This window comes from Pyrgilauda ruficollis, unplaced genomic scaffold, assembly GCF_017590135.1.
Source record: "Pyrgilauda ruficollis isolate IOZ18807 unplaced genomic scaffold, ASM1759013v1 scaffold51, whole genome shotgun sequence".
In the NCBI taxonomy this organism is placed as follows: domain Eukaryota; kingdom Metazoa; phylum Chordata; class Aves; order Passeriformes; family Passeridae; genus Pyrgilauda; species Pyrgilauda ruficollis.
Genome location: NW_024526711.1, coordinates 4233505 through 4249333, shown reverse-complemented (window position 1 = coordinate 4249333; position 15829 = coordinate 4233505). Strand labels below are relative to the sequence as shown.

General features: G+C 41.5%; 2 protein-coding genes across 2 annotated transcripts in view; both read right to left on the bottom strand.

The window, feature by feature from the left end:
• Nucleotides 1-3305: 3305 nt before the first annotated feature.
• GJA10 (gap junction protein alpha 10) lies at nucleotides 3306-13165 on the bottom strand. Its single transcript, XM_041480358.1, has 3 exons — nucleotides 13153-13165; nucleotides 3839-4833; nucleotides 3306-3755 (listed from the first exon to the last, which is right to left on the bottom strand). The coding sequence occupies exons 2-3, from the start codon at nucleotides 4829-4831 to the stop codon at nucleotides 3306-3308; spliced, it is 1443 nt and encodes a 480-aa protein (XP_041336292.1). The 5' UTR covers nucleotides 4832-4833; nucleotides 13153-13165.
• CASP8AP2 (caspase 8 associated protein 2) overlaps nucleotides 11567-15829 on the bottom strand; it is a 20728-nt gene continuing 16465 nt past the window's right edge. Inside the window, exons 9-10 of the mRNA XM_041480354.1 lie at nucleotides 15222-15321; nucleotides 11567-13912 (exon numbers count right to left, since the gene is read on the bottom strand). Coding sequence (XP_041336288.1) covers nucleotides 13856-13912; nucleotides 15222-15321 — 157 coding nt within the window. The 3' untranslated portion in view covers nucleotides 11567-13855. The remainder of the gene's footprint in view (nucleotides 13913-15221; nucleotides 15322-15829) is intronic.

Genomic DNA, 15829 nt, shown 5'->3' with positions numbered 1-15829 from the left:
TGGATCTTTAGTCAAATAAATTTTTTAGGTTTTCTGTCTCTCACTCTGGCTTCCTGGTCTGAATAATTATTAACTTTGGATAATACCACATGAAAGAAATTGAACAGAACATGAAGAGTGAGTGGTTTGGGTGTAAAACTAAACAGTTGCAATGTAAATATTTTGTCAGGGGTTTATGCTGCAGTCGGATGTGAAACAAGAAAATGGCTCCTCATCTCCACCAATTCCAGGTAAGGAAGTTTTAAACAGCCTTCTAGTTTGTAGCCAAACATGGTCGGTCTGTATAAATCCTACCAATGGGAAGGGCATTTATTCTTTTTTATATCTAGAGCTGGTCTGTTTTGAACTGAAGTCTGGAAAAGCTGAGGAATCCTGATAGCCAAACGTGCATTTTGTAATCAGTGTCTTACTGTGTTGTTTCATAGGGGCTTTCAGTGAAGAATTAAATGCATTCTCTCCTAAGGGTCCAAAATAACCATTCCTCCAAAGAGGAAGGCCCAAGACAAATTTCCTGTGCTCTTTGAGACATGCAGTTCTGTACTTATGAAAAATATCCCATTATATGACCCAGCCAATTACTATCCAACAGCTGGGGTTCATAATTTCACAGGGTCCAACACATAATGAGAAGTAACTTTTAACACATTTATTTGTTCCTAACTATTATTATTTGCTTGTTAGATTCAGTTTTGGTGTGGAAATGGCATTGATAATACTGGTCAGAAAAAAGCTCATCACTGGTTGAAGGTCAAGCATCCATAAACTGTACCCTTAGACTTGCTCAGTGCTTCCAGTGCCACAACTCACGGAGTGCAGTTGACTTGTCAGAAGACTCTTGCACTATCAGATGGATGGATTTTGTGTAACTTTGAGGGTTTCCTTCAGCTAGGGAGAAAACTATGGTGTTTGTGGGCAGCTGCAGCTGTCCTGCTGTCTTAGCACAGAACACGGGTATGTGTTTGGTTGGAGGCTGCTGGAATGGTTATTGAGCTGTAGAAAGTGATCTTTTCAATGTTGAGTTGATACTCCTCTCTCATTGAATCTAATACAAAGAATGCTACAGACAGATTCCAGCAGAATGGTGTGGAGGAGGGGGAAAAAGAAAAAAACTTAAACCAGTGTGGAACTAAAGATGGTAATTTGGGAAATTTATCAAAGAAAATTGAAGAACAGTGTCAATTCTGCTTTTAGGCTACCCAATTCAGATTAGTAAAATCCAGGTTAGAACAGACTGTATTTTGGCTGTTTAGATTATGTTTGTGCATGTGGATTCACTGTTATGTTAAGAAGTGTCTGTACTTTCTCTGCATTACTGTTGCAAGTCACTGTTAATCAGGGATGGCAGTAGGCAATGCTTTTGTATGCTTCATTTGGATTTTTTTTAACATAGCTACTTTTAAGTACTTTTTTAAAAAAATATGATCAGTAGGTTTTGAATCTAATCATACACATTTTTCTTTTATCTAAACATTACCTCTCCTGTGAGGAAAGGCTGAGAAAGTTGGGGTTGTTCAGTCTGGAGAAGGGTCCAGGGTGATCTAACAGTGGCCTTCCAGTAAGCAAAAGGGAGCTGACAAGAGAGCTGGAGAGGGACTGTTAGCAAGGGCATGTAGTGATGGCACAAGGGGGAATGGCTTTAAACTGAAAGAGAGTAGGTTTAGTAGGAAGAAATTCTTTACTGCGAGGGTGGTGAGGTGCTGGAACTGGTTGCCCAGAGAAGTTGTGAATGCCTCATCTCTGGAAGTGTTTGAGGCCAGGTTTGATGGGACTTGTGGCAACCTGGTTTAGTGGAAGGTGTCCCTTGGCAAGGTGAGATGATCTTTAAGATCCCTTCCAACCCAAATAATTCTGTGATTCTATCATTAATACTGTGATTCTCATCTTCAGGAAATCAGTATTAAAACAAATCAAACCAATGCTGAGCGCCTTTCACCAAATTAAATAGTTAATACAGGAATTGAGGAATACAGACTGGAAGAGTATTCAAGTTTTAATGCCCGGGTTCAACATACTTGTGATGCACCAGGATATTTGTGTATTGAAATCAGTATTCCTAAAAATGCTGCAGCAGTGACAGAATAAAGTGCATTTGCCAAAACCTTGCTTCAGTTGTATTAAGAAGCACCTGTACTTTTAAATATTGCATGCTGTAAGCAGGAAGCACCAGGTAGCATACCTACATCAGTCACATTTTAAAATGCTAGCACATGTCCTACACATAATGATCTCCAAAGACAGCATGCTAGGAGAGTGTTACTTTCAAAAGTAATGGCATTGTTTTGCAAACCGACTGTATTTCTCTGAAGGTCTCCCCTGGAAGGTAGAATCATTGTCATTACATAGGAAAAGCTGCCAAGCAACTTCTGTGAGTTCTCAAGAGAGTGCTGCTGAAATTCTGTCTTGCTTTGAATAACTTTCTGCACTTCACCTTTTTAAAGAGCCTTCCATCTGAGTATCAAAAGCCAGCAGATCAACAGATTAGGCTCTAGGCCCTCTCCCTGTGTTAGAAAGATTGAAGTGGAAAGTGGTTAAATTGCACCTAAGTGACAATTTAAGGTGGCTTACTCTGACTGGCTTACTGTAGGAACTGTAATCCCATGGAAACTGAAACTCAAACAATTTTTGAGCAGTGTAACAGGGCCTTGTGTTTCTTACCAGAAAAGGTTTGAAGTTTGTTGGTTTTGTTTGTTTTGTATATAGGAAAAAAAAAGGGCAGGGAGACAGTGTTTAGGAAGAGTGAGGAAAAAAATTGAACAGAATCTATGACTTTGAGCATTGTGTGAAGTAATCTTGTTTATTACATACCCTATAAAAAGGTATTTATGGGCTTGCTACTGCAAGCGATTGTAAAGGAGCCTCTGTGCTCTCAAAGAACCAAACCTGTGATCTGAGGCCACCAGAATTCTCTTTTATGAAATCCTTGTTGACTCTTGAATGCAAGCACTGTATCTTGCCAATATTGTGACTGTAAGCAAGCCTAGAGCATGTGGCCAAAGAAAAGGAAGGGATGCTGAAGAAGCAATTCTGTAGTCGTTGGCTCTGGCATTGCAATTATTTGTTGGGGGTTTTTACATGTAGATCTTTTAATTTGTTCATTGAACAATTATTCGACTTGGAGGTCACCTCTGAGACAAACCTGAAACTGAGAGAAGTTATGTCATTGAATTCAATGCATTCTTGGCTTCTCTTTCTTACACTGGCTGGAGCTGAAGAAGTTTTCCCTGGGACAATCCTCGTCGAGTTGATTGGGATGATGGAATGAGTATAAAGAAGCTGGGATTCGGTGATTTAGAGCTCCTTGGGACTCAGTAATTCCCTGGTATTCCTGCTTTCACGGCAGAAGGATGCCGAGCGTTTGGGAGCTTGGCTTTGTCCGGGGGGCCGCGAGGCGCTGGGGCTGCGTTGGAAGTCCTGCCCGAGCCGTTCCGCCCCCTGGCTCTCCCCCTCCTCCCCAGGGCCGGCCCCGGGTGCCGCTGCCCCCCGCCGCCCCCCTCCCGCGGGCTGTCCCGGGCGCTACTTGCCATGGACACGCGGCGTCCCGAGGCGGCGGCCGGCGGGCTGGGCGCGCCCTCCTCGCGGCGCTTCCCCTCCGAGCCGGAGCCGGAGCCGGAGCCGGGGCCGAGGCGGGGGCCGGAGCCGCCGCGGGAGGCGGTGCTCTCGCTGTCGCTGCCCGCCCGGCTCCCGGTGAGGACGCGGGAGAGGAAGCTGGACTTGCGGGTGCCGGGGCAGTGCCCGCTGTCCGGGGAGTCGCCGCGCTCCTCATCCAGATCCCGGCAGGCGCTCACCCGGCTCTGCCTGCGGGGCGCCCGGCGGGCGGCGGCGGCCGCCCCCGCCGCGCCTCCTCGCTGCTGGAGGAGGGCGGCTGCTGCTGTCCGTGGTGCCGGCGGCGCGGCGGCGGCGTTCCCCGGAGCTGCCCGCGGTGCTGCCGGGCCGGCGGTGCCGCGGGGGCGCCGGGCGCGGGCGGCGGGAGCGGCGCGGGCGCGGGGCGCGGCGGGGACGCGTTGCTGGCCAGGCAGGGCGGCGGAGGCACCACCGAGCTCTTCTTGGAGTTGTACACGCTGGGGTCCTCCTCGGACGGGCCCGCCGGCCACAGCGGCTGGCCGCACAGGCTCTTCTGGATCTTCTTGATGCCCAGGTGGGCGATTTCGAGGATGTTGAGGAAGAGGGAGACGGCGGCGATGCTGTTCATGAAAACCATAAAGATGGTCTTCTCTGTGGGTCGGGACACAAAACAATCCACCGTGTTAGGGCAAGGGGGCCGAGTGCACTTGTAAAGGGGAGACATGTGAAACCCGTACAAAAGATACTGACCTATCATAAAGCCCACTTCGACCACCGACCGGGTCAGGATATGTAGGACATAGGTGCGCAGCAGGGACCCTCTCAAGGGTGCCTTATTCACTTTCTTCTGTTCCTCCAGCTTACGCAGTTCTCTCTCCACTCTCCTGTGCTCCTCGAGCATGGGCTCCAGGTCCTCGAGCTGAGCCCGCAGGTGGGCTTTCCTGTTCTGTCGCTCTTTCTCCAGCGCCCTTAACCTGTAGAGCGCATGGCCCATGTACACTAAGGATGGGGAGGAGACAAATATGATCTGCAGTACCCAGTATCTGATCAAAGAAATGGGGAAGGCTTTGTCGTAACAGATGTTGTTGCAGCCAGGTTGCTCTGTGTTGCAGATGAACTCGGACTGCTCATCATCCCAGACATCTTCAGCAGCCACTCCCAGCACCAGCATCCGGAATATGAACAGGATTGTGAGCCAGATTTTGCCAACTATGGTGGAGTGGATGTGCACTTCTTCAAGGATGCTGCCCAACAAGTTCCAGTCCCCCATGGTCAGAAGTTCATTTCTGGGGGGGAAAAAAAAATTATTTTCCTGCAATGATGGATTTCTTTTGGAAATGGACATTTTTAGTTTTTGTTGGTTTTTTTGTTGTTTGTTTTTTGGGGTTTTTTTTTAGTAACTTTAATATATGTGTTTCAGATCCATTCTTCTGGTAGCTGGAGAGCTCTTAGAAGTTCATCATTACTTTCTACTTACTGAGCCTTTAAATTAATTCAAACTTCATGATTACTGGTCAAAGATGCAAATGTGAGATTATTTTAAGATTAAGAGATATTAATTTCAGCTGTAAACCACAGTACTTCATAACTGCCCATAGCTTTATATTCTTTTCTTCCCACTAGAAATGAAGATTACTTTTTTCCCACCTTGCAAATCATTTGCCAACCACAGTTTAATTCTACACCCACTCCATTCCATACTGACTATGGATTTGCCATAGTTTTGCCACAATAAATAATGTTCTTGGCTTTAATTTTTTGGATAAAGTTTTGAGAAATGTCCTATAACTGTGTCTTAAAAGCAGTTTCATTTTTTACCCCAAGGTAGCAGCAATTTTAGTGCCATCTATCCAGCATTTTCCAATCTACCTGGGTAACAATTCACAAAATTCTCTCTTGGCTTCCTAAAACTACAAATACATAGCTGATTTACACATAAGCTGTACATTTGCAGTCTCAGTTCTAGGATAATGTCAATAAACTGAGTGCTTCTAGGGTTTATACCTTTATTTTTATGCATCAAGTTTTTCTGCATCTTAATTATAAATTTTAACATATGAGATAATGGAATCAGAATGATGTGAAGGTTTTTAACAGTGAGTGAAAATCTTTTAACTCCCTCTATCCCAGAAACTGATTCACAAGCAAATTGGTCTTATGTTCTGCTTGATTTACAAGCTGCTTCTTTTGAAGCTTTCTTTTGGAGATTCAGGTAATGTGGGGAATTGAAATGTAAGATATTTGAATGTTTATTTGTGGGTCAACTGCATGTTTGGTATTGCATCCCTGGAAGTTTTTCTGCTAGTATGGCAATAAATTATTGAAGCAACTGGGATCATATCTACCTTAGGGTTTGCACTTGAATTGCTTTTATGCTACAATACTTTCAAAGCATACCTAATTCCACTAAATCACAACCTTTAGTAAAGTGCAATTTCTAAGGTCTTTTTTTAAAAGTCGCTGGTTGGTGTGCCCAAAATCTTGTATATATTTAAATGCTAGCATAGCTGGGTGATATCACCGTTATTAATACAGCTTGGCGCATGACATGATCCCAGGAAGTTCAGTTTTGCTTCAAGGCTGTATTTATTCATGCTGCAAGTAAACATTTTCAGTTGTAACCAGCAGTGAAGTCATTCTCGGCATAGGCATCCTACATACTTTATTATTATGTTTCTGGGACTGTTTTTGGTCTGCAAATTTGGATTTTCACACACGGAACTGGCTAAGTAAACATATCTAGTCAAGCAATCTCTTAGGTGTTGTTATGCACCCAGAATATCTTGTTTCCCCATTCCCTTCCTCCCACACATATCATTGCAATGAGACACAGGAGGAAAACAGAAAGTCAGCAGTAATTATTGCAGTCCAATGCAACAGTTAAGCAAAGGAGCTTTAGGCATATTCGCTGCCTTGCAAATGGCTGATCCCTCACTGAAATTGATTGAATCAGCAAAAAACCCCAACCAGACAACAAACAACACTCTAACTGTGATGCTACAACGTAAATTCAGGGATAAATATGTTTTAATCCCAAAGATGGATTTCTCTAGAGGTAGAAACTGTCTGGAACAGAAAGCAGATGTAACTATTCAGGATAAGTGAGGTGTCTAAACATATCACTCTGGCTCGACAGAGTTTTGTTTCTTGAGTCGTTTCCACCAGTGTTTAAATACCTCTATCCTCACCTTTGCATTATAAAAGCCAACAGAGGAAATGTAATTGTAGGAATGGTATAATTCACCCTTTGAGTGAGCCCTTGATACCAGGACACTTCCCCTCAGCTCTGCTCTGGTAGAACTTGCAGTATGAGTAATGACACAGTGAATACTGTGTATAAAATAAAGAAGTTAGTTTAGAGCCACAAAAGCCACTGTTTCTAAGAAATCAGCCCAAACTACTTCACAACCTTGTCATAGCAACGTGCTTCTAATTTTTCCATTTCTGTCCCCTTCCCTGGTCTTAACTGAGTTCTGACAGAGTAATTTCAGTTTACTGTAAGAGAGTAATCTTAAATATCAATTATATCATTATTTCCAGTTTACCAGTAGACTAAAAATGCTAGTAGTACAGGCTATTCTATACTACTAGCATTGTAGAATAGAAATATACCATTTTCAGTATAGAAATTACATACCCGAGACATTTCTCATTATACCATCTAGCTTTGTGTCTCTGCCCAAGTATTTTTGTATGGTTATTTCAAACAATTAAAATTCATGCATGTAATCAGTTAGAACCAGAAGGAATTCCATAATTTCTCTTGAAGGAAGTTCCTTTATTTTTTGATTTTGTTACTTCTTTAAAAATCATCTTATCATTTGCCACTACTCAAATCACTTCTATGTTACATTCATGCCATGTTTACATCAGTTGAGGTATGACATAGCAGCATTAAACTTTAAATTTCTTGTCAGAAGTTAAATGTTAAGATGCTAAATGTTAAAATGCAAATATTCATGGTTTTAATTTGCATTGCTTCAAGCCTGACAGGCACCTGCCTGCTCCAAACTGCCCTAGGAAGTATTTTTCTGCCACTTACCTTAGGAGAAAGCCCTTGGTTAGTCTCTTAGAGCATTGCAGAAGGAGCATGCAGAACTGCTTGCTGTTATTTCTCAGAGATCTCTCTTTGAGAGTCCTAGGACATCTTCTTTTTTTTCCTTTTTTTTCTTTTCCCCAAGAGCCCAAGCATAGATGTGGTACACTGAACGGGCCTCTCACTTCTATGCAGCTGGATGCCAAGATCACTCTGTTGAAACTATTCATGCACAGTTTAAAAATCATCAGATGATACGATGGATGATAGGATGGATGATAGGATGGTGCCCCTAGCCAAAATTATCATGCAATTATTTTAGTCAGTGGCGTCTAATAAAGCCATTCCCCCAAGGCTTAATCTGTATGGCAGCATTTTGTGAAGTCCCTATGTCTTGTTTTAGTCAGTTCTTCGAACTTTACACCTCCACCCAGCTCCCAAATGGAATTTTATTTTGTAAAATGGCTAAATAGGCAGCCTTTACAGTGCAATAGAGTCTTACATTTTCTTTACATTCCATTAGTTTAGCTTTGAATCAATGCTCAAGGATCGATCGGTCATGTCCGATTTCATACTCTGTTGCCTGGTGAGTTAATTTGGGATGTGTTAGACTGAGCCTTTGAAAATGGAGGCCACAGGAACTAAGACTTGAGTCTTAATTTAGAAACACAGGTGTTCAGCACAGTAACCCTTCATCAACTGGGTTGAATAGCCGCCCTCAAGCCCAGATCTGTGAGAGACAAGGTTTAAAAAAGGAAGGCGAGCTGTCAAAATGGTATTTTGTGAGAAACTGGAGCCACCAGAACTGAGTTGCTGATTCTGAGATCTTCTACTCCCTACTCCTGCCCATACCCAGGCCTAAATTTTATGGAAATACAAAATACTCATTTTTTCCTCTCTTGTTGTGGAACTTCTGGCCCTTTTCTTCCATTTTATAAGACACACGTATGATTTTTATTTCAGACTCCTCTCCCTGAAGATACTCCTACAAACCAGTGGCCAGTTCTCAAATGACAGTAGCCTCACCTCTTCTTTGGAATGATCTCTGATTTATGTACCATTGCATCCTTCTCTCTCTCTCTTCTCTCTGTACATGTCTCCCTGAAATTCCTGTTTGAATAAGCCTTCAAAGCCCTGCCCTGCAGCAGACGAGGTGGCTGCAGAAGCTCTCCTCTAGCCTCAGCCTAACACAGCAGATGTATGGTTTATGCAACATTACAAACAAAAGCCTTAGGGGCAGTAGGACTACAATTCTCATCCCCAAGAGATGCATTAATATTCATCCAAACCACACAGACCTCCACAGGCCTTTCTTATCCATAAACTCTCACATACCTGCCATTGCCATTTTATTTTCATGTCTCTTCTTTCCAAATCTGGTCACCAAGTCCCTAAAGCTTTTCCTTGCTGCTTCAGCTCAGACCATCAACTCTCTGTGCTGCCTCATCAGATGCTGTTGACCTGACACTTCCAGCAGCTTCCACAGGTGTTTCTCAGGAGCACCCTCTTCACCTCTGCTGGCTGTGAAAACTTGAGAAAAGAACAAGAGCTGCAGCACCTATGACGTGTCCATCCTGTCAGAGTTGTTCACTGCAGCAGCAGATCATTCTGGGCCCAGCACATTTCTGTCCCATCTCACCTGCCCCTTGGCAGGTCCAGAACCACAGGTTGCCTACTCCTCTCTGCCCTCAGAGCAACCTGGTTTAAGGTTTTGGTTTTCTCAGGGGACAGGGCAGGTGACAGTGGGCTGTTCAGGGACAATTTTTTGCATTTCTGCTTTTAGCAGCAGGATAATTAATATTGTTAAAGGACTGCTCATACAAGATTGTTAATGGACCACATAATTAATTGTGCATGAAGGGGAAGCAGGGTGAGGGCACAGGGATGGTGGTGTTTGCATTTGGAGAGAAGCAAGCATCTGTGGTGCCTCAGGACCCCTTGCTGTAAGCTCCTGCCACAGACAGAATCAGCCTACAGTGTGAATTGACAGCAGGCTGTGTGTGGATGTGGTGGGAGGGAATATATCCTGCAGATCAGAGATGGGACCTTGGCCAGTGGTGACTGGAATAGGCAACTGCGAGAAGCAGCACAGTGGGAATCAGCACATCTTCATGCCTGAGCTTCCTGGACCAGGAGTGACCTCCCTGCTGGGAAGCAGAGACCCAAGGAGCACAGTGCTGGGGCAGGAGCTGATCACAGCCAAGGAGGGTGAAAGGTCTGGTCCTGGTGGTTATTCAATAAACCCCAGTATCCAAATCCAGTATGGGGCATTTATTCTGTCTTGTGTGTGACAGCAGGATTCTCCACCTGGGAAGGGGTGATCCTGGATGTAGGTGTAGACTCAGGAATGAGAGGCTGGAAAGCAGATCCTTGTAGGCTCCTTCCAACTCAGGATATCTTTTGATTCTAAGTTAGAAGTGCCAGCTAGTACAAAGTAAGTTCTTCTAGCATTAGATCAAAATAAACTTTTCATAGCATTGCAGGTTTTGATATTCATGTCAGGGACTCACACATTTCAAAAACAGAAGATACATGTGGGAGCTAATAGTAATCTTCCTATAACACAGACAGCAGCATGTCCTTGTACAAATACTTCACAAATCTGACATCACAACAAAGCTACCAGTACAGGGTCAAAACCACTTCGAAGTGCACATGCTTTCTGCAATCTCACCAAACCCATCACAAATTGGATGTGAACAGTGAGCTGGACAACAGGCTGCAGCCAAAGCAATACTGGTATGGGCATAACAAAATGCAAAGATGAGACTACAGAATTTTAGCTTTAGCCTAAACCACTAATCTGGTCTGGTATACTCACTGTCTAGAAATACCATGGCTTATTTAAAAAGTCACTTCACTTGAACTTTTTTACATTTTACTACAGACAAATATTACTGTTACTACTGGTACTAACTCTCTCCTTCCAGAGCAGGTTACCTTTCACAGGAACCAAACAGCCACCCCTGAAACTTTATCCATCTTTCCTAGCAAAGCCAATTCAGCTCTGAAACACCCCAACTGATTTCACAGATTATTCTAAGAAATCCTTATGAATGTTCCTCAGCATCCTTTATTACTGCTGCTTCCCTTCATAAATACAAATTGCTAAAGATTATTCTGCATCTGGTTTTAGAGTGAATACAATGAGAGGAAAGCCTTAATGGGAATAGCTATGTGTTGCTGTATTGACATCTAAGACAAGTGTCCTGTGTTAAGACAACTGTCGTATGTACACCTTTAGCTGCCACTAGACTTTGCCTCAAAATTCAATGCCCAATGCCCCATGATTTCACTATCACGCACATCTCCATGAACCCCACTCCCTGAATTTAAACTCTGGAAATTTTTTGAATACTCACATCCATTAAACAGAATTCTGTAAAAATATGTGTGTTGGATAGAAGTAGACCTATCCTTCAGTAGCAAGTTGGGAGTAAGAATCTCAGAGAACCACCAGCTACACTCTTCCAGTGAAAGGTCTTGGACACAAAATGGTCTTCTCCTTTGTAATATTCCACTCAACAATAACCCCATGTTTCCAGAAAAAAGACTGAAGTTGTAGGTCCTGTTTCTTAAGTGGCTTAAGGGTTTTATGTGGTTTGTGAAACTCTCCAATTTCCAGTCACATTCACCAAGAAACAAGCAGTATGTACTCAGAGCAGTGATTACAGCACAGCAGCAGCTGACAACTTCCATGTTTATTGGCCAGAACATCAACATAGCTACTCACTTATACAAACTAAGAGAAGTAAATTTTAATGCTGCTTCACAGCATGTGTAGCTGTCAAGCCATTAACCAACAGTTCTAGAAATATTTTGATTTACCTGAGGTTTCACAAAGTAGACTGTAGAATTACATACAGTACATTTGGCATATACGTATCAAAATTCTTGCTGGAGAAATAAATTACAAACAATGGTACAAAACCACTCCAAGCCAACCTTTGTTCAACAAGAACATGTGTGTGAGTTTCAGAGTTTTATTTTTTGTATTGCTCTTACAGTAAGCAAACTATTCAGTTTATACAAAATAAACCTGTAGTTTTATATACTTAAAAAAATCATCTTTGGCTAAACAAAGCTCTTTCTATTTTTATACATATATTTATATATATACAAACATCAGATATTTTACATGACCACATAGGAACCTGTACACATAGATACAATAGAGAGAACATGAACCAAGTTTCACACTTTACAAAAAAGGAATCCAAGTCAAATTCAAAACAGACAAACCCTTCACCTATACAGGTATGAAAGTAAGTAAACACAGATAAGGAATAAACAACTTTGTAATAATATACTGCCTGCCTTTTTTGGCACAGAGAGGAAGCACTTAAGTGGAGAGAAGTGACTTCCCTCAGTGCCTTCAGTACTGTGCACATGTTAATCTGTAAGCATATGGATAAAAGAATACTCTTAAGAGAGTTTGATTCTTCCACACACATGAACACTTCTCTGCAAACTGACTATTCTGAAAACAGTTTTAGTCAGATTTAAATCTCCAACAAATTAACAATTGTCACAAACATTTGCTAAGAACAAGCACCGATCCCCCACTGACATTACCAGGCACTGACAGCAAAGCATGGAAGGTGGGATTTGATAATTGAAAGCAAACATTTCAGAAACAAGCACAAAAGATGGAAGACTGCCAGTACTGACATCACCACCCTCTCAAGTTGTTCCTTGTAACACTTTCCAGAGCACTGCCTAAAACAAGGACAATGCACTGTTTGGCAGCATGACAATCCATTCCATAGGTCACATGTACAATACTCCAAAGGGGTCAGTGACAACATCACTGACAAATTATCTGATGGTTTATTAGAAAGAGAAGTCTGTCCCATTAGTTGGAGAAGGAACAAAAAACATGCTGACATTGAAGAAATGGTCACTGGACTCTGAAAAAGAGCCAATTCAATCCAAGTTGAAAGGCAATGCACTTAGGTGAGGGCTATTAAATGAAATCTAACCGTATTCAGCAGATGCTCTGACTGAATAAAGACTACAGTAATTCCAATCCTCTGTAGAAAATAAAACCTCAAAAATTAATGAATTGATTAAACAAAACCCCTTGCAACTTCCAGGGATGTTTCTCAGAGAGAAGAAAAAACAAAACCTTTTTAGAAATTTGGGATAAACAGCAGTATGTATGAGATGTGTGTGTAAATATATATACACACACACACTTTAGCTATGTTCTAGTAAAACTGGAAACAGTTATAACAGATTTTTTTAAAATAGAACATAATGAATTTCTAATGCACTAAACAATTTGTAAAGATAGATGCAATTGCTGTCAAAACATGCCAAGTTGACAAGCTTTTGAAAACTGCTTGTTTTTATTGAAAAGTTTTGCTTCTGGTTAGTAACTACGAAGTCACATTTTATGAAACTGTAAAGGTCTGTTTCTAAATTAATTTTTAAAAGAAAATCACTTCTCATTTAATTTTTTTTAACAAAACAGAACGTTTATTATGTTGAAGACCTAAACAAAATACCTTTTCCAGATATAATTTGGAAGAGAAAAACATAATGGATAACGGCCTTTGCAGAGGAGCTTCCATGTAAAGTAAATTTACGCCACCCTGCACACTGACTGTTCTGAAAAGAGATTCTGTTAGATTTACATCTCTAGTAAGTAAACAATTGTCACAAATGGTTGTTAAGAACAAGCTGCAAGATCCACCTCTTCCTGAGCAATAGAATTCAATTACTAGATAAGCAACTTTTGGAATCATCGCTATCACTGCCCTCCCTTATTTTAAAAGAAAAAGACCTCACTTCTTAAAATATGTTCCACAGTCACCAAGATGACCTACCTGTCATTTTCCAGGATTATCTACCAACTGGATTCCAAAGCACTCTTACTTTTTAAGATCACAGTTTGACAACAGCACACACAGAACTTCCAACAAGTGAAGCAAGAGCCATCACTCCCACTCTTGCCCCTGTCTCCACCCACAGAACACCTTTAACTAATAGGGGATAACCCCCTTGAAATGATACTGCCCCACGTGCAGTGTCAAAGCCCTTTCTTTCCTAGTCATTTGGTTTGTGAAGCTCCCTCTGCATTACTCTGTTAAAGGAGTTCAGAGGAAAGTCAGACAAGTAAATACTAACAGCGCACTGGATTCACCAAGCTCGGTATTCTGACTTGGATACCTCCCCATAATCCCACCATATGAATGCAGTGGCTCCAGTCCATCTCTGCAGGTAACAGCTGAGCCCTGTGACCATGGTTTGAGTCTACTTGCACTTGGATTTCTTGAACAGTTTCACTAACTGCTTGAATCTTTCTGAAACCTAAGAGAGGACAAGAAAAGAAAGACATATCATTAAGGCTCCCGACTTCCATATCTACCAAGACAGACTGACCTGACATTGAGGTTTTTTTTAAGACCACCACTATTTGCTTCCAAGAAATTTTAGTAGCACCATTAACAAATTAACTGGATTGAGGAAGTCTTCCTATACCTTTCACATTTGAAATAGCTTCCAGGTTAATCAAAGACAGCTAGAGCCAACACAGGTTTAACACAGGTTTCCCTATAAGAAGGAAGAAAAAATGAAGGCTTCAAAGCCAATTAGCCTTCCAATTTGCCACACATAACTATGAGTAAGATGCAAATGTAAAGACAAAAGCTTATTTTGTACTCCACAAAAAGCACCATTTATTGGTTATTTCCTACCCTCTTGCTTCAGGTATTTTTTGCTCATCATGGAACAATCTGCCTGTCAGGGATTTTACATAACTGGTCTGTAGATCCGAGTAAAAGGCCTTTTTGCTGAACATAGCTACAGCTGAAGTAGTGACCTCATTCAGCTCTAAGCTACTACTTTTTATTGCTGTATATATATTGCTATAGCATATTGATCATCCACCAAACTAACTGGGAAGAGAGGCATGAATGCACAGATAACATTATTTTATCTAACCAGCCATCCCAACAGCTTCTAAACCCCACAAAAACTTTACAACCATACAACACGATATCCTAAAATCCAAATCCCAATCATGCAGGATTTCCTAATGAAGTCAAATGTGTTTCTCCCTTTCTAGATTTGCACAATACATATTAAGAGAGCAATTCAACTCAAGTATACAGTTAGATGCAAACCTCTGGGAATATTCTACATTAATTTGGTATCTGCATCCTTTGAAACTTTTACATTAAAACGTGAAAGGAAAAATAGAAACGCCTTCATTAAAAATGTCCTTTCTGCATGACCATGTTACTTTTTCTCAGCTTTAACTGAATCTTTTTCTAATTTGTTAGAGGTGTCCAAAGACTTCAGGCCTCTCAAAATTGTCTTTCTTTATCTAAGTGCTAATACAACAACAGAACAATCCTGTTGTACCTGGATTATGAGTGGAGCAGTTCCAATGTACCAGCCAAACAGGTACTTGGGAATCCCCATAATACCCCTATGTGTATTTTTAAGAAGTAACTGCTGGAAGAATCTAAGATTATTTTTTTCAGGAATCTCTCAAAAAAGACATGAGGAAAAGAAAACTACAGATTTGCAGAAGATCTCCGAAGATTTTTGTTCAACTGTAATTGTAAATGTAGGAATGCTGCTGGTAATATATACAAGAATCATCATCACCTACCTGATTTGGGCTTTTGTTCAGCCTAGTGGCCAAGGAAACAAAGGTTTTGCTTGATGGTCCTTTTCTCTGACATTCCAGTAGAATTTCTCGGTCATCATTTCTACAGCAAAAATGCATTTTTAAAACATTAATATATATAGTTGTGTACAGGTATACAAACAAAATAATACATACAGGTATATATAAAATTCAGAGTATTTCCAAACTGCAGAACATGAGTTCAAACAGCAGGAACAGATTTGTGAAGGATCTTTTCCTCTACCAGCACAGAGTAACAGTCAGTATGAACAAGTGGTAGTGGAATTTACATTCCCCTGCTAGGAAGAGTTGGATTGTTAGAATAGAGCTAGCCCCAAACCAAAGCCAAAGAATTTTAAACTTCTAAGCCAGATATTTAAACTTGAATTGAAAGGAACTCAAACTCAACAGAGGTCAGCGGTTCCAGCCTCAGTCTGTATGGCTGAACAGCAGCTTTCACCTAAGGCCCACTGACGTTTGACTTCTCTAAGTGGCTTAATGTAACAAACATACTCAGAGCACATCTACGGCTCACATGAGAATAAAAAAAACAGGAGTCTATTCTGAAGTGCATCACCAATTTCCTGTTT